The 25,652-nt window shown below is 43.8% G+C and overlaps 1 protein-coding gene across 5 annotated transcripts in view; it reads left to right on the top strand.

The window, feature by feature from the left end:
- The window catches only part of eya4 (EYA transcriptional coactivator and phosphatase 4), a 37,746-nt gene that overhangs the window by 7,513 nt on the left and 4,581 nt on the right, over positions 1–25,652 (top strand). For 2 of the 5 annotated variants that reach the window (XM_078289758.1, XM_071916059.2), the window contains exons 2-16: positions 8,649–8,698; positions 10,881–11,002; positions 13,800–13,877; positions 14,654–14,720; positions 15,283–15,425; positions 15,887–16,030; positions 16,381–16,463; positions 17,650–17,824; positions 19,363–19,499; positions 19,787–19,870; positions 23,241–23,330; positions 23,736–23,794; positions 24,177–24,337; positions 24,923–25,037; positions 25,377–25,498. In XM_078289758.1, coding sequence (XP_078145884.1) covers positions 8,649–8,698; positions 10,881–11,002; positions 13,800–13,877; positions 14,654–14,720; positions 15,283–15,425; positions 15,887–16,030; positions 16,381–16,463; positions 17,650–17,824; positions 19,363–19,499; positions 19,787–19,870; positions 23,241–23,330; positions 23,736–23,794; positions 24,177–24,337; positions 24,923–25,037; positions 25,377–25,498 — 1,630 coding nt within the window. Of the gene's footprint in view, positions 1–4,283; positions 4,740–8,648; positions 8,699–10,880; positions 11,003–12,856; positions 12,941–13,799; positions 13,878–14,653; positions 14,721–15,282; positions 15,426–15,886; positions 16,031–16,380; positions 16,464–17,649; positions 17,825–19,362; positions 19,500–19,786; positions 19,871–23,240; positions 23,331–23,735; positions 23,795–24,176; positions 24,338–24,922; positions 25,038–25,376; positions 25,499–25,652 lie in introns of those variants that run through there. The other 3 variants (XM_071916050.2, XM_078289759.1, XM_078289757.1) reach the window with 3 other exon arrangements.

Here is a 25,652-nt window from a genome sequence, read left to right as displayed (position 1 = left end):
TAACAGCGCAGCACGCATACACACACACACACACACACACACACACACACACACACATCCATCAGTGACTTTTCATTTGTCTCCATTGAGTCAAGCTGCATTAAATCATGTCTGTGATCCCCTCACTCTGAGACAATGAGGAGCCGATTCAAACGGCGGCTCTGCAGACCACCAGGGATGAGCAGTAGAGGAAAGTGGCTTTTATCGCCGTTCTCCCTCATTCCCCTTCCTCCCCAAACATGTCTGTCCTGCTACTAACTGATTAAATTGTCTTTGGATGGAGAAAGAATGGCTTGTAAATTTGCCCAAAAATGAAAAAAAGTGGAAAATATCTTACAAGATGAGCTGCAATTTATGCTGCGAAATCCGAGTTGTTTGTTTGTTTTTAAATTCACTGATGAAGATCTATTCACCGGAACATTTTTTTTTAAATTCAACATCACATGTGAAGTCGTGTGAGCAAGAGGTGTGTATTAGGTATTCCTTTTCAAGCGGATGAACTCATGCGCCCGATATAGACCTCTTTAATTTACTGTAACTCCTCTCTCTCTCTCTCTCTCTCTCTCTCTCTCTCTCTCTCTCTCTCTATCTCTCTCTCTCTCTCTCCGTCTTCTCTGCGCTGCGTAGCTTGGGGCAGTCGCTGCTTGTTGTTCTCTCGTTTCTCAGATTGTCCATATTGTTGTGGGGGGGTTTTAATGGAGAGGCCAGCTTCTAATTTTAGCACCCTGTTTGTCTCTTTTTTTCTCTCTCTCTCTCTCTCTCTCTATCTCTCTCTCTCCCTGGGCGCTCTAACCTTTTTAGAAGAGAACACTGAAAGAGAGAGAAAAGTGCCGTTACATGATACGTCAGGTGTAGAAACTCGGGCCTGTGTGTGTGTGTGTGTGTGTGTGTGTGTATGTGTGTGTGTTTTTATGTGTGTCCTCAGATCTGTGAGCATCACTTGGCAACACTTGACAAGTTTCAGGTGAGAATAGGCAGGTAAAGCGAGGTAGAGAGAGAGAGAGATGGATTTAGAGAGCGCCTCCTCCTCCTCCTCCTCCTCCTCCTCCTTCTCTTCCCTGCTCCACAAACTCGCCCTGTTCTTCCCTTTCACTCCCTCACTTCTTTTTTTTTTTTTTTTTCTTTTATAGCTTCCTACTACACCTGAAAAAGGGGCATTTTTGGAGGTATAAAGAGAGGGATAGTTTTACACCTCCCCAGGCTGGGGGAACTGGGGGGGGGAGGGGGGGTGGAGGGAGGGAGGGAGGGAGGGAGGGAGGAGGCTCGGCACAATGTATTTTACATGAAAGGAAGGGGATAGAGTTACCACGGCGATAACCACTCATACAAATGGGGAGCAGAGAGCTTTGAGCAGGGGACAGGTAAACCGGTGACTCTGCGCGTCTCTGTGTGTGTGTGTGTGTGTGTGTGTGTGTGTGTGTGAGAGAGAGAGAGAGAGAGAGAGAGAGAGGGGTCGAGTGGTGAGGGAAAGAGAGAGGTAGAGTTGGAGGTTGTGTTTGTGTGGTGAGTAACATCCTTCATGAGTGTGTTCTGTGGTCTACACACAGCAGCCAATGTCAGAGACAGGGTTGGCAGGATGATCACATTGCACAGGTGTGTGTGTGTGTGTGTGTGTGTGTGTGTCTGTGTGTATCTGTGTGTGTGTGCGTGCCAGCCAGCCTTTGTTGTGTTGTGTGGTCATTTTTTTTTTATCTCTTCACTTTTATCTCCTTTATTAATCACATTATACAACATGCTACTCCTGTGTGTGTGTGTGTGTGTGTGTGTGTGTAGGTGTGTGTGTGTGTGTGTGTGCGTGATAATCACACAACACAAAAACTGTTTTGTTCATTGAGAACAGGAAAATATTTGTTTTTGTTCTTGTTTTTTTGTATCACACCGATAACCACGTGTGAGGAAATATCAGATAATGCAAATAAACCACATGCAACTGTTTTCCACATGTGTCTGTCTGCACTGTTTTAGTTTAGTTTAGTTTAGTTTAGTCTAATTGAATTTAGTTGCTCAGTTATAACGTGAACTGAAAAAAATACACTGATAAAATACGACGATAAAAACACAGAAAGAAGAAATGTAATTACAAATTTGTGCAGATGAAAATGAAAATCCGCGGGGCTTATAGAAAATTTCACCTCAAAATGAATGAAAAGAACAAAACAACAAGGCAAGAGAGAGACAAAGAGGAGCAGAGCCTGTCTGTCTCTGTCCTGAGGGAAAGATGAACTGCTGTTGTTCCACTTGAAGAGCAAAGTTGCTCTCGAGGGCCTCTTTGAAGAGAGAGGGGCACCTCCGTCAGACACTCTTAAAACACTCCTAATGTCAACAAAAACCAAAGTCCAGTCGCGTCACTTAGCCGTCTAATATACTGCCCGCTTCCTCTGCTCCATTTACCGCTCTGATGTGCCCACGCTACTGTTTTGTTTTCTCTCTTTCTGTTTTTTTTTTTTATTTCATCAGGCGTGTTTTGGGACACCTCCCCTGGTCCCTTCTCCACTTGCTGTGAAAATATTTCATCGGGGATGTTTATGGACGACCCCCTCCCGACGGGGTCCTGCCTGGCTAATAATAAAGTGCTTGAGTTGTCAAGCGCTTCGGCAACACCCTAATCTGTTCTGACAGCTAGTCCTCTGCATACACTCTCTCTCTCTCTCTCTCTCTCTCTCTCTCACACACACACACATACAAATGCATATCCGTGTGCATGCACAAACATACACACTCCCCTGTATTTGCATGAGCACACACACGCACGGTTCACTTTGACACACACAAACTGTTGCACGCGCACAAACGTATGCACACAGACAGTCTATCAATCAGGGTCTTTATTGTGTGTGTGTGTGTGTGGGGGGGGGGGGTGAATGCTGTGGGACAGGGGCGCGTGCTGTCACCATGGCGACCGAGCTAAAGGTGGCTAGCTCACAGTTGGAGACAGTGGCCCTGTTCCAAATTGGTCCCCCTCTATACATTATGCAACCTGTGTACCCCACAAATCTTTTGGCCCTTATCGATAATGTTGCTGTACATTTCTTCGTCTCCTATGATGTCCCATTCAAACCAATCTGTAAACCCTTAAGGTTTCATTGTATCTCCTAATGCGGTCTGCTAGGTCTTTACTCTGTTCCCCCTCACAGTGTTGGGAAGTTCTGAGTATCGCAGTAACAACTATTTTGGAGGAGAATACTCAGAAATTGGCTCTGGCCGGGCGTAAGCATGTGTACGAGTGTGTGATCATTTGCCAATATGCGTTTGAATCTAGGTGCGAGCGTGTGCTGAGTGTGTGTGTGTGCGAGAGAGAGTGTATGTGTGTGCATGCACGCGCGTGTGTGTGCGTTTGGTGTGTCGGTGTGCGTGCCGATCCTGATCACACCTTGACGACTTCTCCCATAGTGAAAGAGTGCCATCTTCAGACCAAGGCAGATGGCAGAGCAAGTGTGTGTGTGTGTGTGTGTGTGAGTCCACCTAGGTGATACTACGCAGTTACCAAACCCCCCCCCTACCTCTCCACTCCACACACACACACACACACACATACACACCCATCCCTCCAGCTCGGCTATACACGCCACATCTGACGCGCACGTGTAGCCCGTGTGTTTCCAATTAACGCAGATTGTATGTGTGTGTGTGTGCTTGTGTGTTCTGGTGCACATGCGAGTCTTAGTGCGGTGGGTGGGGAGTGTGTGTGTGTGTGTGTGTGTGTGTGTGTGTGTGGGGGGGGGGGGGTCAATTGCATGGTGTGAAGTTTATGGTCTGGCCCGTACTTTCTACTGCACAGCGAGAGCTTGACATTACAATCGACTGCATGTTGTTTGTCAGTTCGCCGTTTATCTTTTTATGCTTGACTTCATGGAAGCAATCAAACCGGAGCTGCCATCAGTAAGATTTACTCTATGAAAAATTAAATCATAGACATGGATGTGTTTGATTTTATCAGCCCAAACTGTTTGAGTTATCTTCTTTTTTTTTTTTTTTTTTTTAACATCTGAAATCATTCAGCATAGTTGGATACACAGGAATTCATTTCATCTGAGTCTATATTAGGAATGGACCTCAACAAAAAGCTATGTCTGCTACATTTAACCAAATTCTCTGGCCGTAAATGTAAGCCTGCCTGGGTGAGTCTTTTGTGAGTGACAGCCGAGAGAGAGAGAGAGGAGGAGGAGAGAGAGAGAGAGAGAGAGAGGGAGGGAGGGAGGGGGAGGAGGCAGAGGAGGAGGGAAACGGGAGGAGAGAAATGTTCCCCATTACCGGAGTAGAGGAAGACAGGAGCTGTTCATGGATTGACCTGAGAGAGAGAGAGAGATAAAGAGAGAGAGAGAGAAAGAGAGCGAGAGAGAGATAAAAAGAGAGAGAGTAAAGTGTAGGTTATATGCACGGTGTCTTACTGTCTCTTCTCAATACAGCGTGACGTTTTTTCCAGCCTCTACTTGTCTGTGCATAAAAGAGTGAGGGAGAGAGACACAGAGAGAGAGAGAGAGAGAGAGAGAGAGAGAGAGAATAATACCTATTCTCCCTTAGAGCAAAAACAAGAAAAACGTGATACCGGGAGTCCAAAGTGAGAGGCAGGTAGATAGAGACAAGTTGAATTGTGTGTATGTTGGAGGAGTGTGTGTGTGGGTGTGTGTGTGTGTGAGTGTGTGTGCTGCCTGCTCTATCTGAAGCGAAGCTGGTGGATCGTAGCTCTGTAATGCTGTGTGGAAGTATAGGACTGCTCGCTGACCTGGTTACACCCTGAGGTAAGAATGGATCTCTCTCTAACTCTGTGTGTGTGTGTGTGAGAGTGTGTGTGTGTGTGTGTGTGTGTGTGTGTGTGTGGAGGGGGGGGTGGGGGCGCATGTAAAGTCATGCTATTGTTTATCTATCAATTAACTCTAACTGGTAATAGTATAATATTCCCTTTACTAGTTAATCACACTTGCGATTGAATACAAGTTAAGTAAAAGCAAGATAGGAATTTATATTATTTCATATGTATGACTAACAGTAATTTTGTTTGAATGGGTGCAATATTCAGCACAGTCTAAAATAAGGTCAGTAGGTTATGATGACAGTGGTGTATTTGTTGCAACGTGCCATTCAAATTCAACATAACATTAGACATATTGATGATTATTCTATTTTTACTCTACACTGTAATAAATCTCTAATACATTTCACAATGGTTTTATGTCCAATAATAATATATTTCTTTTTTTTTCTTTGGGCTTGTATTTTAATTATATAGAGAGGTGAAGTCTTATTTAACATTATAATTTTTAAATATTAAAGATACATGTTCTTTATATTAGTGTTCTGTTGAGTTATTTTCACTTGCTACACCTACACAGGTTTGCTTCAGGATTGCAGTTCTAATTGTAATTTACCTAATTTATCTTTCACTCATCGACTTTTTTTCCACACAGAAGAAAATCAATTCACAATTCACAATTTATGGAGATGGACAACTATTTGAAAGTTTTGAGAATTTTACAGTGGAATTACTGTTTTTACATTGTTTAGATTATTGCGTATTTTAAAATTTTTTTTTTATACAGGATAGTAAAAAATATGACAGATTTTCTTAAAGCCATCATAGACGCTGTGTGTGTGCGTGTGCGTGTGTGTGTGTGTGTGTATGTGTGTGCGTGCGTGTGTGTGACTCAATGCGTAGTATCGGATGTCCCGTTGCAGATGGGTTGGGTTATTATCAGAAACACATAGTGCTATTCTTCTGTCTCTCTCTCTCTCTCTCTCTCTCTCTCTCCTTTTCCTCTTCCTGTTCACTGTTCGGGGTTTTCACAGTTTGCCAGAAACAATAACACAAAGCTCTGTTGGTGCACCTCTAAAGTCAATGTTAACATTCTTGCGTAGGTTAGATAAAGGAGAAAAAAGGACATAAAGGAGAAAAATCATAAAACACAACTAGGGCAAAGCGCTTGTCATTATTTACAACTTACTTAAATCAACAATTAGGTTCCAATTAGGCCTAACCTTATCATTATCTTCATTACAACTGATAGGCCGGATTAATAAGCAACAACACTAACACAGCGGTATGTAATTCCCTTAAATAAATCATTATTTTTAGCGCTAATTAACTGGAGCACCTGTATTTATCCCTTGGGGAGCCCCTAGGCCGGGCAGGTTGTGCTGCGGAGCGGTCACCCGGCCAACCAGGTTAAAGGTCACCTATTTAAGTGGCTCAGATGACACAAATGGGTCCTTCAGGCATCGTGGCCACCTAACAGTGCGCTTTGAGGCCCATCGCTGTGTTATTAGAGTCGAAATAGGGTGTGTTTTACGGGGGGCTAAGGGAAGAGCATGGCTGTAGCTGAATATCTGAATGCAGGACTCCCTTTTTTTTTTCCAATAATCTGATTGGATTAGAGGTCAGATAGCTGGATTTTTGCAGCTTAGTTTTGTTACTGTGTGACAAGTTTTGATTAATGTCATAGTGTATTTTCACTGTTACATTCCTTTGGGTTTTGAGTTTACTTGGTGGCAATGTGCTCCGCATAGTCGTCGGATCATAAAAATTGTGAACAGTAACCCAAAACAGAATGTGGCCAGTTGTGTTTTGATGTGACATTGAATCAATTTCGTTGAGCATTTGAGTTTTCAACAATAATAAAAATGCTTCGATTTTCTCTCCTAATCACTGGAAATGGTAAAAAAAAAAAATTACTATTATCACCATAAAATGTAAAAAAAAAAAATAATCCGAAATGATTTGAGCACTGCTGAATAAAGTTGTTTCAGGTTATTTCCATATGTCAAACAGAAATGCCTGCTCGCTTGAAAAGAGGCTCGTGGGTAAAGTGTTTAAGACATGTGATTGTTGGAGAGTGGAGCAGGGAAAGAGTTCCTCTGACAGACAAAGACAGAAGGGCTGAGGAGCAGAGCGAGGTGAGGCGCTCGTGGAGAGATCGAGGGGGAGAGAAAGTGTGCGAGGATAGCGCAGAATGATAAAAGCTTTTTCAGGATCAAAGCCTGTGTGTGTGTGCTTGTGTTTTCACAGATCATGTTGAGACAGAAATGTGCCAGGGTGGTGTGTTTTGTGTGTGTGTGTGTGTGTGTGTGTGCGTGCCCGTTCGCGTCCGTACGGCGTGCCGTGTGCGCGTTACATGTGGATTGCAGTTTCTCACGGCCATGCTGTTGATGTCGTGACTGACAGCCTTGTAAAATTTCAGGAAAGCATGAAACGTGACATGAAAGTGCTTCGTGTGCGTGTGTGTGCGTGTGTGTGTGTGTGTGTGTGTGCGTGTGTGTGTAAAGTGATCCATACGAGGGCACCGGCTAACCTTTGAACCCTGTCTTAAACAGCTAAGTGCTGCTTTTTATTCGCTCTCAGCAGGATCCTCTAATCAGAACCATAACACCACACCACAACCCCCTATACACACACACACACACACACACACACACACACACACACAGAAATGTCCTAGTTTTGAAATACCTTGAGTTTAGTGTGTGCTTGGCCAAGTACTCCGACTCTGTATGCTTGCCTGTGATTGCGATAATGTGCAAATGACTTGAATATACGCTGCCCGGGTGAATTTGACCGGTATCCATGTTTCTCTGTGTGTGTGTGTGTGTGTGTGTGTGTGTGTGTGACTGTGTGCATTTGCGCATTCGCATGTACGTGTGTGCCGTTCCATATGCGAGTGTGTGTTTGGCACCTCACGCGTGCCCTACACCTCGACAGTGTGTTGACACAGTGATTATAGGGCAGCTGGTACACATTGGCTCTCGCTCCGCCCTGCATTTACTGTTCTAATTAGTTCCTGTTCCAAATAAGAGAGAGGAATTTTAATAGAGAACCGCTGGGCTGCAGCCTACCTCCGCATACCCTCACACACAGCAACGCACATAAAACAAGCCTGTGTGTGTCGGCCGGGAGCGCGGCGTGCGGTGTGTGCGCCGCAGTAGAGCGGTCCTGCGTTTTCCTAATTCTAAGTGAAATGGGTTTTTTTTTCTTTTATATAAATGATGAAAGAAAAGTTCCAGCCCGCACTGATTGACACAACCAAATGTCTTTTCCACCGCCGTTACCCCCCAAAGTCGAGGCTCGATTTAGTGTCTACGGTGACCCATATAAGGGTGAAGAGTGAGCCGTGTGACCTAACATGACCCCGCCGTGACCTTTCAACTCTGTAAGGGTCGGGGATGGAAGGGCTCTGAGCTCAGGATGGAGCGGAGGTCACGGGTGAACAAGAGAAAGTTAATATCTGTCACTTAGAAGCCAGTTAGCGGCTCGGTCACGCCACTGGCTCCAACTAGAAACACTCGGTCTCAATTTATTATTATTTCGGCATGTTAGCAACACTGAAAAATACTAAAAACCAAGGCCAAAATTTAGGTATTAATATTAGATTAGATTAGATTCTTTATTGTCATTGTAACAATTACAAAGAAATTCCATTTAGCAGTAATCGAGTTTTAGTTTGGTGTTAGAATGCTGGCAAAATTTTCTGTTCTTTACTTGGAATTTTGTGCTGAGAGTGTGAATTCACTCTATTGTTATTCACAATATCTCATGATTCTAATATACTTTGTCTGATTCATAAACACCAGTTTGTTTGATCTCTGTGTGTGTGTGTGTGTGTGTGTGTATGTTTGTATTTAGTAATATTTCCTCATCCTCTCCTCTTGTCTCTCTGCAGGTGAAGAAATCACACAGTGATTCTCATGTTCCAGACCCTTCCGACGCCAGGTACGCATATGTGTGTTTGCGTAATATGACAAACAGTATTATGTGTTTCGGAACGCTGTGTGTGTGTGGGTGTGTGTGTGGGTGTGTGTGTGTGTTGCCGTAAATGTGTGTGTCCTATTTCTCTGGTCATGGTGCGGAGAGGTGAGGTTTCGCTGCAGTTGGGAGCTGTGATGAGGTCATCAACACTTTCCCAAGACCTCAGTGCTCCCGGCCGGTCCACAGGGGGCCCGGACACACACACACACACACACACAAGCGCAGACACACACAGATACAGTGATTTTCAAATTGAATTCAAGGAATATACCTTACATACTGTATATATAGAGTATATTGAAAAAGTTGACACACTCTTCTACTTCTCATAGTGGTTAATTATTAACAACTAGTCATGCGTAATCTGTTCCATTCCTAGTGTTTTACCTCTATAGGCTTTTACTGTACATTGTGATATTATGAAGTATATCTTCTGAATGACCAGACGTAATGTGAAAACCAGAAAAGAGTTTATGAAACACCAACTCCTGCCATCGCCTCCCGAGAGGAGCGAAAAAGAGAGGAGTGAGCTGGGGGGGAAAAGAGAAAAGACGGAGGGAGATAGAATCATTTCCTGCTGTTGAGGGACGAAAGAAAAGGATGGAAGACGGGTGTTGAAATACAAGAGAGAGAGAGAGAGAGAGAGAGAGAGAGAGGAAGAGAAAAGAGAGCGAAAAGTAAAAAAAAAAGCATCATAATCTGTGAAAGTTCTTAACTTTTATGGCACTCAGAGTGATATTTTAGGCCGTTGTTTGAAGTCGGGGCTTGGCTCAATATCTAGACCACAATAATGTGTTGTTGATGTTAAAACAGTGATAGTGTTTTCCCTTGGAGACGCGAGGGAGAATAGAGCGAATGTTTAGCCGTAAATAGAGAAAAGAGTCGACGGAGAGTGAGTTGATGTAGAGTGTTTATCTTTGTCTCCGCCTCGTACGAACTCTCTCCTGCAGCCTTTAGTTGTGTCTTTCTCCTCTGGCTCTCTTTGGTGAAAGCTATGTGTTTATACCTGTCAGTCAGACTGTGGGTTGCAGTCATGTGTGGCGATGCTATCTGCCCATAGCATTGAGATGGCCTGCTTCCAGACCACGACACAGATGCACACACACACACACACACACACACAGAGTGGTACAACAGCAGCCCGCATTTGTTTTATTCTCCCTCCATCTCGATCATTCTGGCTTTGATGTCCCGCACAAGAACACAAGCGTGACCAACCTGCGGGCAGCATGAGTCAGGGCTCACACACACACACACACACACACACACACACACACGCACAGACACGTACACATTCATATGAGGTGCCGTACATATACACACTGACTCATCATCAAACCATGTCTTCCGCTGAAGGACAAGTCAAAATGGTGTGGGTTTGTGGCAGCAGTGATGAAGAGTCATAAGCGAGCGTGTGTGTGTGTGCTTTTAATGTTTCTTTTCTTACAGTAAGAATGCATTAACATACTTTAACAGTGATTACCCCACTCACATTGATATATTACGGGCTGACTTCTGCTCCAACATTCAGGCTAGCCATAAATATGCATCTTCATCCTCCTCATGTCTCCATTTCCCCCTCCTCTTCCTCCCCCACTCCCTCCACCATTACCACCTTGTGTGCTGGTTCGTCCCAGTCATGCGTGTGGAACACACTGTAAAACTCAAGTATGTCGGCAGGCTGTGGGTTTGTATGGGAGCCCAGAAGTGTGTGTGCGCACAGCCACACACACGCACAAACACATACGCACACACACACACACACACACACACACACACACACACACACTCACTCTATCTATAAAAGAGCCGGCAGACCCGCAGACGATGTCTAGCGCCTCTGAACACATGCTCATGTAAGCTAACTGGTACCGAGGGTGTGTGTGTGAGACTATCGGAAGTGTGTTTCTCTGAAGGGGAGGGGAAATATGAGTTTATGCGTGTGCGTGTGTGTGTGTGTGGTTCTATGTGTGAATATGTGTGATTGAGCATGTTCGACGAGATATTAACACAATATGTAGAGGCGGGAGATTCCCAACTGCAAGAGGATATTGCTGTTGGTCTGTTGTTCATTCAGAATTTGAAACTTATCTCATTCTCTCTCTCTTTCTCCCTCTCCCCCCCCCCCCCCCCCCCCCACCTCTAGGTCTATGGAAATGCAGGACCTAGCCAGTCCTCATAACCGTGTGGGAGGTGGGGATTCGACGGGCTCCAAGCTGGACAAGAACAACCTTGGCAGTTCCTCCATCACCACTAATGGAACAGGAGGTGAGGAGGGAGAGCGTGTCCCCATTCCTTTCATGCCATTGAAACGTAATGAATTGGAGAATTTGTACGAATCTGACTGAGAACATGCCTGAGTAATTGTTTAAGGTGCTGTAATAGTGAACGGGCGGTTATGCCTGCAGTAGAAAGGATAAAGGAACCAAATTCATGAATTATTATTATTTTGTTTCCAAAGTATTTACATTGCCTATCACAGTCTTGAGGAACAGGTGGAAGTCAGAGCTTTTATCATGTCTTTCATCAGTGTTTATTTTCTATTGGCAATTTTATTGTCAATTTGTATTCAGTCATCTATAAAGACAAACAGTACATGGATCCATCCGTGGTTTGATTTGAAATGAAGTCCAGTATAACAGTGTGTGACTGTAAGGAGAAAAATCATCAGTCAAAGGGATTTTCAACATGCACAGATAAGTAGTTTTTGAAGAATTTATAGAGATGGAAGGAGACACGCACATGCGCAGGCACGCACACACACACACACACACACACACGCCCACGCTGGCATGAGTGCTTGAGTAAACCATCGGAGAATGTGTGTAAACACACGGTGAAGCACTTTTGCTCTCCTCCGCTAACCGCTTGGCAAAGTGTGTGTGTGTGTGTGTGTGTGTGTGCGCGTGTGTGTGTGTGTTTGAGTGTGTATATGTTTGAGTGCAAGCCCAAAATCCCACTGGAAACTATTTCCTCCACAAGAGCATTAAAGCATCACCGCTCTCTTAGATGTCAACACTAGTGAGCCCTGTCCTCTCTCTCTCTCTCTCTCTCTCTCTCTCTCTCTCTCTCTCTCTCTCTCTCTCCCCCTCTCTCTCTCTCTCTCCTTCTCTTCACCCATCCAACCGTCTCTCTCTCTTTCTTTTCCCCTTGTCCCACCCTCTCTTTTTCCTCCCTCTCCTTATTTCTCTCTTCCCCCCCTCTCCGTCTATGTTTCTCTTTCCTCATTTCTCAGCTTTTCCCTCTTTCCCCCCTTGATCTCTCCTTCTGTCCTTCTCCGTCCTCTGGAATCATTTTGGACAAAGCGGTTCGATGTAAGAGCATTAGATGTTAGTGCTTTGTTGAGCGCGAGCCTTTGATGTATTTAACATGCAATGGAAACCACTGTTAATAGTATGTAATGGAAAAACTGAGATGTTGCATTCTAGTCAACTCGATGTGTCTGTTTATTACAACACACACACAGACACACACATTCTCACACACTGAATCACGGTGGTCAGACTGGACTTAAGAATGCATTCAAACCGTATTAGAGCACATTAAATCATTTTTGATGAGCTCACAGTTAATGGTTTAAGCAGACAGGGCCGGGACTACACACTCACAGCCAAAACAAACTACATATCCAACATTCCCCTCACCTGACATCAGCCAGCTCATTGGCCCCCGGCCGTCTCCATAGCGACTCATCTGTCTTCATTAGGGCTTGTCTGATGGGTTGTATTGCTCCCCGAGGGGATTAATAAAGTTGTCCTAAATTGAACAGAATGGAAGTCTCAGATGGTCAGAGCCTATGATGATGAGTTTTAATGATGTTCAGGGAGGAATAAAAAAGAAGACTGGAAAACAATTTCTAGTTGGTTGAGAACAGGTGATAAACTGCTGTTGTGAATCAGCTAAATGTGAATCAGCTAAGGATAAATCATGTGCATGTATTAGCTGCTTTAAGCATTTTCTATCCTGAAATAACACTGTGTATTTTTGAAATCGTAAACTTAATGTCTCGTACACCTGAGACTGGAAACATAGCGGTATCCTGCTCGCTTCTTGAGTTCTCTAAAGCCGATTGGTTGTCAGTGCGTCATAACCTCACCGCTTTCCCACCTTGCACCCCTATAGGAGAAAACATGACAATTCTAAACACGGCTGATTGGCTGTTGGGCTGCAGCAGCCCGCCCCCTGCCCCGGGCTCCAAGGACTATGGTACAGAGGCGCATGTGTGTGAATTTAGGGTCAACATGTTTTGTACATTCTGATTTGGGGTCAGAAGTCTATCTTAGTAGCTTAAATGCAAAGGGGAGGGTTTGGATAGGTTAGGCTGGTCCTGGATCTGTGCCTACAGCCCGGTGTGTGCTGAATTTGCTCTGATTTGTTTTGCTGTGAAGTGCACTCCGGTCTTGCGTTACAACTTCTTATGTCTTTGGATCCCATTGTGAATTTATCATAGTGTGTGTGTGTGTACTGTATAATTATTCACGCACAGGGTTCCCACTGGTCATGGAATTTCTGGAATGTCATGGAATTTTGAGAGGTGTATATTCCAGACAGGGAAAGTCAGGAAATTTGATAGATTCTCTGGGGAAGTCAGGGAATACCGGGGAATTTTTACAAAAGGGTCACTTTACAGGAATATACCAGAATGTATTTTACAACTTCTTTCACACATTCATTGCATTAGCTGGTGGTTGTCAGCTGTTTTTTTTTTGTTTTTTTTACAGAAAGCCCAACTGTAGTGGAAACCAGACTGCTTACCCCTTTAGAACTTTTCAGAGCAGGAAAACAACATTAAACAGGGAGGAATACATTTTTTTTAGGTATTTTTAGGTCATGGTAGCGCTGTTATTTAGTTATGGGTAGTCATTGAAAAGTCATGGAATTTTATAACAAGGCGACGGTGGGAACCCTGCATACAGTATTTGTACACAGTGTGTGCTATATGCAATTTTGCTGCTCTTTATTCAGTGGGGTTTTATGTGTGTGTGTGTGTGTGTGTGCTGTGATGGGTGCTTCCATGTTGGCCTCCCCTTACGCTGAACCTTCTCACTCTTCCCTCTTCCCTAAGTGAAAACAGAACCTATGAACAACAGCGAGACAGTCACTACCACAGGCGACACGGCACTGGACACATACGCAGGCTCAGGTAAACACACACACACACATACACACACACTCATATCCATGCACATAAATACACACATTCGCGCCATTCTCAGTTTTAGAAACACATACAAATTCAAATGCCTCGGTCTCCTCGTCTCTCGGCTCTATCTCGCTCTCTATCTCGCTCTGTCTCTCTCAGACACACACACGCACGGCCGTATACACACACACACACACGTACACACACACTGTCGGTTCATTTCAGCTCAGTGGTAGGCATGCTGAAAGCTTTAATCCCATGAAGTATTGCCTGTCCTTGGGATTGCGTCATGAAACGCTGGCAGAGGGAAGAGAGAGAGCGAGAGACATTTTTACGCTCGTCTTTTTTTTTTTTTTTTTTTTGACTCACACACGACCCATTCTCCTTCTCGTAGCAAAACAAACACGCACACGCACTCACACACAAAACCATTAGGCAACGCACAGTGAGGGTTTAGAAGCAGCGGGGTGTTTGTCAGTGTTGAGCTCTGACATCTCAATGACTACAAACAGACATTGTGTTTTACTATGAGGCCCGCTGTAAGGGTTTCAGGCACGGACTGCAGCACTGTCTAAAAGGAGAACTTGGCTCCCTGCCATTCAAAATGCTTCAAATTGTGTTTACTGGAGCAGCATTTCAACTCGGCTAATCTGGAGGCCGTGGAATTGTACTGTTCAGGAGTAGTTTGGCAAATGAAAAAAGAAAACAGAATATTTGAATTTACAGCATCCATGACCTGTTGTTGCTTTGTTGTTTTTTGTCGTACTTGTTTTTAGTAATCACCAGCAGTGGGTACAGCCCTCGTTCAGCCCACCAGTACTCTCCTCCCCTCTACCCCTCCAAGTAAGTCTCACATTTTATTAAGATTAAGATTAAGTTTAAGATTGCACTTTATTGATCCCCTAGGGGAAATTCGAGTGCCACAGCTGCAATGTACAGTACAACGGCAGAACAAAATACAGGGAAGGTAATAAGGTAATACAGATAGTGCAGAAAAGACATAAGGCAATATACATAAATAAAAAACTATATATAAAAAAAAATATTATAAAGATAAACAATATAAAACTATTAAAAAGTGTCTCAGTGTCCAAAGTGTCTAAAGTGGTGTTGAGCATTAAATCCAGTGTAATAGAAACTCCTGTGTAAGTTTGAGTCCAGGGATATAGTCAATAGATGCATATTATACCACAGAACCTCTGCAGTTCAAAGACTCCTTATCAGCTTACTTTCTTATACACTTACAGTTCACAGCTACTAATCATTTTCACCCATTTAGCTGCCAAATAGGGTCATTTTAATTCACCAGTGGACCCTCAAACTCGGTCATTCATTCCTCTAATGACGCACCTTTTTACTGGATCATCATTATTATCCTCCCTGTCTCCTTCCTGTCCTCTCCCAGGCCGTACCCTCACATCCTCTCCACGCCGGCGGCCCCTCCCATGCCGGCTTACGCTGGCCAACCGCAGTTCAGCAGCATGCAGCAGTCGACCGTCTACACCGCCTACTCCCAGACAGGACAGGCCTACGGACTGTCCACCTATGGTATCAGCAAACACGCACATGCAAGCACACATGGTGGAGTAGCCGCACCCTCTAATACATTTAAGCACTACAAGTACAAGCAGGATAGGCTGTGATCTGTTAAAAATAGCAAAAGTGAAAAGTCATGTGAATGGGATACAGTGCAAGTTCTTTTATATGAAGCTTTCCAAAAGTTTGCCAAAGATCAGTGGTGGAAAAAGTTCTCAAATCCTTTACTTAAGTAAAAGTAGCAATACCATAATAGAAAAATACTCCATTAAAGGTTAAAGTTCTGCATTCAAAAGTTTACTTAAGTAAACTTTTGAATGCAGAACTTTTACCTTTCCACAGAAGTTGTGTTAGATACAATTGCATTCTTTTGACATTGCACTTGCATGAACTGTACATGTGAGCGGTGCAGTTTATTGGTACTGTAACCGACGCAAACCTCATATTTGTTCCATGATCCGTTCCCTCTGCAGATCTGGGTGTGATGCTGCCAGGCATCAAGACGGAGGGCGGCCTGGCCCAGAGCCAGTCTCCTCTGCAGACCGGCCTCAGCTACAGCCCCGGCTTCACCACACCTCAGCCCGGACAGACTGCCTACTCACCCTATCAGATGCCAGGTCAGTGTGCAGCACGTCCAATCAAACGCCACCTATCAGGTCCCACCCCAACTCAAATAATATAATCATGTATTGTTTTCCCTCTGAATAAAGGGGAGGAAACATTCTTGCTGAAGATGATGAATGAAAAATAATCATTTTCAGTGCATTTGGTGCTGTTGATATTCACTCAGTGTCACAGTCAGAAAGGAAATGTTTTAGTCTTGCTTACCTTTCTGTGCGTTGTGTATGACGTTGCACATGGATAGCTACACAGTTAAGCTGTGTGTAACTTTCTCCTCTCTCTGGTGTCTTTCCTTTCTTCTCTCTTTCCACTCTCTCTCTCTCTCCCTTCTTCTTTCTGTCTCCAGGTTCCAGTTTCACTCCTTCCTCAGGCCTCTACGCCACCAACAACTCAGTGTCCAACCCAGCCAACTACACTGCCACACAGCAGGTACCTCTGTGTGTTTTGACATGTATGTGTGTGTGTGTGTGTGTGTGTGTGTGTGTGTGTGTGCAGGCTTGTATGTGTGTTTAAACCTGGAACACTGGTGCGGCACAGCTGAAAGTTAACTTAAGCAACATCCATTTTCTCAGGCCAGTAAGAAAACCCATTTCCTCAGAGGGTTTTGCCAGAATAGGCCAACCGTGTTACATGTTTGCTCTTAGTGGTCAAGTGAATGTGACTTGCCTCATTATGCTGGCTCTATTAAAATATGAAGATTTTTGTATGGTACAGTTGCAATAGAATTTGAGGCCATAAGTGGTTTTACAGTTACGCTCGCACACAATTTTCCTCATTCAGAGCAGCTTAAAGAAATGAAAGCTAATTGCACTGTGACCTCTCAACAGAAACAAACGCAGGAGAGTCACAGACAATTAGTCATTTTAAAAGTCTGTTTTGTTCTGAATATTTCTCTATGTCCTCATGATGAATTGGATTGTGGTAGTAAAATGCTTAAAGGGGGATTTTAATGTCCGTCTATGATAGATGTGCCTGTTTACAGAAAGAAAGCTAAGGTTTGGCCCATGTGGGTGGATAAAGGGGGAAGATGGTGTGTGTATGAGTTTAACAGAAAAAGAGAAAGTGAGCAAGAGAGTAACAGAGGAAGAGAGAGAGACAGAGAAAGAGAGAAAAAACAAGTCTGTGTGTATGTGAATGTGCATGCTTGCGTCTCTGTATGACCATATACGCAAGTGTGTGTGTGTATGTGTGTGTGTGTGTGTGTGTGTGTGTGTGTGCATTCATGTGCGTGCGTGCTCCAGTTTATAAGGACTTGTAGAGATGGACACAGTGACAGGTTTAGAGAGCTGACTCATAAAAGAGCCCATCTCCACTGGGTCAGTAAAAACCAGCAACACAAGGCTTTAATTGTTGGCCAGATATAAAATACAGAATGGAGGGAATAAAAGATTACAGAAATGAGGGGGAACACTTGTAAAATCTCTCTTCAAAGTTGGGGCCAGTCTGAGCCATTCCAAAAAAGTGAGCCTTCCCCAATCCTCCAATGTCTTTCTTTCTCTCTCGCTCTGCACTCCATACATACAAACTCGCATAAATACTGCATTACATCCGTCCTGTGTGTGTTTATTTGTGTTTGTCTTGCACACTATTGATGCTCATATGTTACTCTCTGCAGGATTACCCCTCATACACGACGTTTGGCCAAAACCAGTATGCCCAGTATTATTCCGCCTCCACTTACGGGACATATATGACCTCCAATAGCGTGGATGGGACAGGCTCCACAGCGGCCTATCAGCTGCAAGATCCCGCCCCCGCCATGACCGGACAGGCTGCTGAACTTCACCCAGGTTTGTCCTAAAAGGAAAAAAAAATCTTGTCTGCAGATGAAGCTGTGTATTTCAATGGACATTTTGTAATTGTGAGTGAATGTGTATGTGCTTATAAACGTACAGAAGTTGAGTTGTGCACAACAGAATCCCCTTAAACAACACCAGTTTCCCGTTTGAGCAAGCAAATCACCGACACTCCATCGCAGTCATTATTCATTTGAAACCCTAACTTCATAAATCCACAAACAGCTGTCAAGAGTTTTGACCATTCCAGATTGGGACACTATAATCTTGTTTCCAGTATAAAATACCGCAGTATGGGTAACTGAGTTTAAAAAATCCCTCTTCCAGCCATGATGAACTACAGGAAGTAAGTCTCAGACTGTAGCCATGGTTACCTGGCATCTCACTCGCTAATTGGAGAATCAGCCTGTATTTACGTTAGCCTTAGAGGCTTTGATTAGACTGAATTTACATTACATTACACCTTTGTAGAGTAGTCAAAGAAAGACGGATGGGAGAAAGAACAAAAGAAAGAACTGGAAAAGAACTAAAGCATACCCATATATACAGAAATATGGCTTGGTATTCTCCTATTTTTCTTTTTCACTCTTTTTTTCGTATTTTTCTCTGGTTTATCTTGGCCAAAATTCAGGAGTTCTGATTAAAGGAGCTTATCATTCTTCCTGTCACCGACACTTTTCCTCTCTCACTCTCTCTCTCTCTTTCCCTCTCTCGCTTTTTCTCTTCCTCCATTTTCTCCCCTCTTGCAGTTGCAGTTGGTGTCTGTTTCTCTTGTCACTCACTTGCTTTCCACGTCTTTGTGCTTTATCCCCCGCTCTCCGAGTCTCTCCCTCTTTCTCTGATTGAGACATAACAATATGAGAGTTGAAGCTTAGAGTCTGGTTCTGGTTACCACACAGCAGTGGGAGCATATGGCACTAAGTGTGTGTGCGTGTGCGTGTGTGTGTGTGTATTTGAGTGTGCGCATGTGTGTGTGTGTACATTTCTTCTCATGCACTTTTGTGTGCATTCTCATGTATGCCTGCATACAGTTCTGCCTGATAGTATGTAACTATGAAAGCAGCGTCGGATTAACCTATCTCTCATCATTGCCCTTTTCTAATTTATTTCTCAGTTCCATCTCTTGCTCCACTGTTAAATCTTTACAAATGCATTTTATTGTGAATCACTCACAATTCAAACCCAGCAGCATAGCAGTAGTACTTTTGTTTAGGGTTCTTGTTAGTGTTTAAGTCGACCTGTCATGCCAATTACCTTGAATTATTAACCCTGACAAGATGGCTTATTACTGTATGAAGGCTGAGTTATTACTATTGCAGAAGTGAATACCAGTGGGATAAACTCCAACCTGATCATTACTGCTGCATTCATGCACTGAATATAGTTAATGATCGCTTGTACAGGATGAGACAGATATTAGATATTTTGTAAATGTGAAAGATAAACAGCTCTGCAGACAGTGAGCTGTGTGTGTTTGTGTGTGTGTGTGTGTGTGTGTGTGTGTGCGTGCGTGTGTGTGTGTGTGTTCTCAGGGGACTTTGACACAGTGCAGAGCCCCTCCACGCCCATCAAGGAGCTGGACGACCGCGCCTGCCGGAGTGGAGGGTCCAAGTCCCGGGGCAGGGGCCGCAAGAACAACCCCTCCCCTCCCCCTGACAGCGACCTGGAGGTGAGGGACCAAACACGCCGAGCATACACACATACACACACACACACTCACAGATCCTCTCTCCTTATGGAAATCTGGATATCTCAAAATGCATCGGGGGAGTGGCTCATTTGAGAGTGGGACCACCCATGTCTTTTCTCATTCGTACACTCATGCACACACACACACACACACACACACACACACATGGGCCAAGACGAAGGACGTACCCTTTCTGATAAAGCAATGTCATCCTCTCTCTCTCTCTCTCTCTCTCTCTCTCTCTCTCTCTCTCTCTCTCTCTGCAGAGGGTGTTTGTGTGGGACCTGGATGAGACAATCATCGTCTTCCACTCCCTGCTCACAGGCTCCTACGCTCAGAAATATGGCAAGGTGAGACACTCTGCCCTCAGTAAATACTGTGTCATGTAGCCTCCAGTGTAAATCTCTGTATCCACTTTGCACTGCGGCCATCTGTCCATCAAATGTGATATCTCAGTTGACATCTCAGACACCACTGGTCTTATTTTGACGAAACGGAGGCATGATGCATCTTTCGCCCTGTGTTCCAGCTTTTAAAAAAATACCCTGATTGGCCTAATGGGGATGCTGTAATTAAAGGCCAAAATTTCTCCTGCACCCTTAAGTGCAATTGACACTAAACTTGCTAGACACATCCAGCTATCCCTACAAATTATACTGACTGGCACTATAATTAACAGTCATCTTTTCAGACTTTGAAAGGCCATAACTGCTGCACCACCGGTCCAATTTTGATGAAACTTGGAGGGATGATGCATTCTGTTACTGATTGGCCCAAGGGTGCCTGCATCACTCATAGAGGAGGACATGTTTCACTTGTACATGTTACATGTATGCATTTATCTGCTGCTCTTATCTAGTGCGATTCACAATGGGTGCAAGAATAGAATAAACATAATTTCTAGATCTAGAACACTTGTAAGGAGTGTGAATATTACCTGATACATTATGATTACAATTTGTACTACAGATACATTTAAAAGTCATCAATAATTGTCACTGCTTGCATTAACATCATAATCATTTAAGAAGCTGATTTCTTACTTGGTCTGATGTTTTTGACAAACTTCGCTGTGAACTTATTCGGTGGTCTAGCCTTCTCACATAACAAGTACTCTGTTTATAGTTCCCTATATTTTAATGGTCCTTGGCCCTGATCTGGTATCATCCTATGTGGCCAAGGCTGCAGACTTTTATTGGGTGATGTAGTTTCCTGTGGCAGTGGAGTAGCCAGTAGCCTGCCTGTACGGGCTGCGTCCCACTGCAGCCTACAGACTCCATTCTCAAATGTTGTTTGGCAGTCAAACAAACGCTGGCGAAGCACAAACCATTTAGAGCTAGACTTGCATGGAACCATAGGAGCCCAGGCGTTTTACAGCCAGGGTTTGTGGGTACCGCTGTACTTCCTAGTTCCTCTGCAGTTGTGGAATGTAACGTTTGGCAATGGGGCTTTAATGGGTACAAGACAGACCCTGGCGAGTTGTAAATAGCTGTGTTTGTGTGTGTGCAAGTGTGAGAGAGAAAGAGAGAGAGAGCACATGCAGACCCTGTGCAGACCCTGTGGTATAGTAAATTCTGGTTGGTTTGTGTTGTATTGACTGTAGAGGGGTACTGAAGAGCTCCAAAGGACGATATTACCATGGATTTAAGTCTTGGGAGAAAGTGGGGAGTTGTACATTTCTCCTCAATTACAAACAAATGATGAATGACGGATGCTCACTTCCCAGAGATAAAATAAAAGCTTTATTCACCCTTCGATATGTCATGCTTTGTGATAAAGTTCAAACCAAGTCGCGTCTTCGGTGCATACTCTGAAACCTGCATGGAACCACGGGAACCCTGCGTTAACCGACAAAGCGAAAGCCATGCCTCCCGATATTAGCCTTAAAATAATTTGTAAGAGAGTTGCATTTTTTTCACCTCGTTCGCTGCTGCCCTTAAGAAATCTAGTGGCAGCTGTGTCTGTTCACACCTCGCCCAAAATAGTGTTTACACTGTTGATATAGCAACTACAAGACCACCTCCTCTCATAAGGGCTCTGAGGATATATCTGCTCTGAAGGATTTTTCGCTTTTCATGAATACGCATGCAGAGGCACATTATGCCTATGCTCTCTCTCTCTCTCTCTCCCCCTCTGTTTCCCTCTTTCTCGCACACACACACACACACACACTTCTCACTCCTCATTTCTCATTTACAATAGTTACTATAACAGAGACACATTTTACTGAAGTGTTGATTTTCCATAGCAGCCAGAATGATAACAATGGAGTTGAAGAGAGGAATTGTTTCAACCTAACCTTTGTGCCAGACTAAAGTAATATTTGAAATGCTCTGTGATTGATTGAACTTGTCTAGAAAGAGCCAATTCAGTCTTTCTGGAACCCAAAGTAGTGCCAAATTCAAATACTCAAAGGGAATGAAAACTATAAAAAATAATGAGTGTTTTGACCAAAACCGATGTCCATAACTCTCCCTAACAGCCAACATAATCATTTACCTGAGAGACAAACTGTGTGTCTGATGCTTAGGTGACTGACAGGGAAGCAGGAAAAGAAATATCATTAAAATTGTAGCTCTCACTATTAGCAGCTGATTGGTTTTGGAGAACCCTACACACTTGACAACTTTCAACTTTGTAGCTCTCACTTTTTATTGCTTGATTGCTTGCACTTTCTCACACCCTGGAATCCCTACCATCTCTCCCCCTCTCTCTCTCTCTTTCTCTCTTTCTCTCTCTGTGACCATCGCGCTCTCACTTTCTCTGTAGCTGGTCCGTCACGTTAGTTTCTTTCTATTCTGGTCGTCTGACAGTGTCAGCGAATCGCGCGGCAAGCTGTCGACCCTCGCTGACCTATCAGAGATGATGGTTTTTGCAGCTGAGCCCTGGCTGGCAGGGCTGTGCTCTCCCACACACACACACACACACACACAGACACATACAGTACACACAAACACACACACACACACACACACACACACACACACCAAACCATTCACATACCACATGTGCTCCAAGCGTCTCCCTTTGAGGGTTACCTGCTCTCAGACACTCACAAACACATTCACATACTGTGTGCACCCCTTTTTAACCCCTCCGCCTCCCACACACACACACACACACACACACACACCCTTCCCCCCACCCGCCACCATCACTGCACACACATAACAGCACCACCACCAACTCAACCCCCCAGGATCAGGAATGTTGATGGGACAGAGCAAGTGCAACCTGTCTGTCAGCGTCTGCAGAGATGAGTGGAGTGTACCAACTCTACTGGTGGAGGGTGAGGGGGGTGAGGGGGGGGTGAGGGGGGTGAGGGGGGGGTGAGGGGGGTAAACCAGTGGCTTGGGAGAAGGAGGGTAGGGGGGTTGGGGGGATGGGGGGGGTGCAGAACTTAAAATATTTTGGGACAGGAGGACATAATGTATCTGCAGGAGAACCAATGGAAAGAAGATTGGGAGTTGTGGAATGAATAAACGGATATGATGATAACTTAACATGATGGTTATAATTATGACAATGATGATGATGATGATGATGATGAAGATGACGGCTGGAACAATGACTGTGATGATGATGGGTACGCTCAGTGATTAATATAATTATGACTGCTATAACTTTGATGATGAGGATGACTGTGGTGATGATGATGAGGATGATGAGGATGATGAGGATGGTGGTGATAATAATGATGATGCCTTCCTCCTCCGTCAGGACCCTCCCATGGCGGTAACGTTGGGTCTGAGGATGGAAGAGATGATCTTCAACTTGGCCGACACACACTTATTCTTCAACGACCTGGAGGTGAGATCACACACACACACACACGCACACACACACACAATTTTAATTTTAATAGCATGTTGAAGGGGTTAAAGATTTTGTTGCACAGATTTCAAAGCGCAACGTTGTTCACTGATCAGTTTAAAAAATAGATGTTTCTTGAAGTGATGAGTGTGATTCAGTGAAACACTACTGCCCCCTAGTGGCATAAAGTAATGTATCACCACCTGCTGAATATGCTGTACAAGCATTTGTATTGTGAGTTTGATATGTATTCTATTGTGATAGTTGTTAATGATGATTGGATTAATACACTTATACTTTGCCAGCCAGAATTTATTTGAAATGTATGTTTATACGGTGATAATGTTTGTGTGTGTGTGTGTGTGTGTGTGTGTGTGTGTGTGTGACTGGATGTCTGTACAGGAGTGTGATCAGGTACACATCGATGATGTGTCATCAGACGACAATGGCCAGGACTTAAGGTGAGGGTTCAAGACCTCACAGTTCAATTTGTTTATAATTATAAATCTACATATTGTTGATCACTTATAACTGTTTTATGTAATTCACAGGATAAGCATTTATATATTATGGTATTTGCTTGGTTATGCATAGCTGACAATATTACTGGTACTTTGTTAATGATAATGATATATTAAATTTAATCAATTAATGTAAGAGAAATAAAACAAAACAAAATAAAATGTGTATATTTTACTTAATCACTGCATATTTACTAATAATCAATGGCATTCTTAAAATACATATTGCAGTCATGTTTACAGTACTGAATAATGAATCATTTAATCTTTTTGTTCTACCAGAGCAGATTTTTCAAATAAAACATATCATTATTATTGACAGTACTTACAGTTTTGCAACTGATGGCTTCCATGCAGCTGCAACCAGCGCCAACCTGTGCCTGGCTACGGGCGTCCGCGGCGGGGTCGACTGGATGAGGAAACTGGCCTTCCGCTACCGACGAGTCAAAGAGTTGTATAGCACGTACAAAAACAATGTGGGGGGTAAGCCAATCAGACGGGAGTTTACTGGACCTCAGAGCCAATGAGAGGGTGATGTAGAGTGAATGCTGGAGATTAGATTTGATTGGATGGGGTTTTTTGACTGTTAACTGAAGCTATACATTCTCTTACTCCTGACAAGGTGAAAAAGCCTTTGACACAGCATTTTGTCCATCATGGGACACTAAAACTCTGCACTGAAGCCCATACAAATGAGTTTCTTTTCGCATTAGCAGCTCTTTAAGGCAAGGTGACCCACCCCACTCATTCAGTGATAGGGGAAACTGTGGAAAGAAGAATTCACTTGTTAAAGCCATTCAACACGTAAATAAAATGTGCAAAGAAAATAAAACTTATTGCATTGGTTTTACAGATTGTTTTTATGTAACAATCTGTAAAAATCTCCATAATATCGGCATGGATATCTGATATTTCATTAAAGGCCAATATCAGCAAGACGACATATCGGTCTAACCCTATACCTCCAGCTCAGGACTGCCATGATGTGTGGTGATGATAATGTCCTGACCTGTCCTGCTTCTTGCCCCTGTGTGCAGCGAGGGTTCAGTAAGGTCCTCTGTGTTTCAGGCCTCCTGGGCCCGGCTAAGAGAGACGCCTGGCTGCAGCTCAGAGCAGAGGTGGAGGCTCTGACAGACTCCTGGCTCACCAACGCACTCAAGTCCCTGTCCATTATCAGCTCCAGGTGACTCATCCTCCTCTAGTCATTCTGCCATCCGCCCAGAACACACTGACCAGTCCCCAGTATTTCCCCACTATTAATTAAGATCAGGTTTTGGATCCTTTAATCCTTATTCAACACCAAAGGGCAACTTCATTAATTATTATCCATCTATCCATCTATCCATCTATCTATCCATCCATCCATCACTCACTCGCCCACCCCACTTAATACACCTTGAGAGAATGGTCAATTTGCTCAATGTTTTGTATTAATGAGTGAAACATGTATGACTAAGTAGTGTACATGTTACACTCTCTCTGTCTCTGTCTCTCTCTCTCCCTCTCTCTCTCTCCCACACAGGAGTAACTGTGTAAATGTGTTGGTGACCACAACGCAGCTCATACCAGCGCTGGCTAAAGTTCTCTTGTATAGTCTGGGATCCGCTTTCCCTATAGAGAACATTTACAGTGCAACCAAAATAGGTAAGACACAAGCACTGCTGCACACACACACACACACGACTACCACCACATCCATTATCTTTCTGGCAGCTGCACTTAAACAAACAAGAAACTGTTTTAGACATTCCATAAATTCTACATAAATAATCTGATACAGATGGAAATTAGAAACGTA

This window comes from Centroberyx gerrardi, chromosome 18 (assembly GCF_048128805.1).
Source record: "Centroberyx gerrardi isolate f3 chromosome 18, fCenGer3.hap1.cur.20231027, whole genome shotgun sequence".
Classification (NCBI taxonomy): domain Eukaryota; kingdom Metazoa; phylum Chordata; class Actinopteri; order Beryciformes; family Berycidae; genus Centroberyx; species Centroberyx gerrardi.
This window is presented reverse-complemented; position numbering and strand designations above follow the sequence as displayed.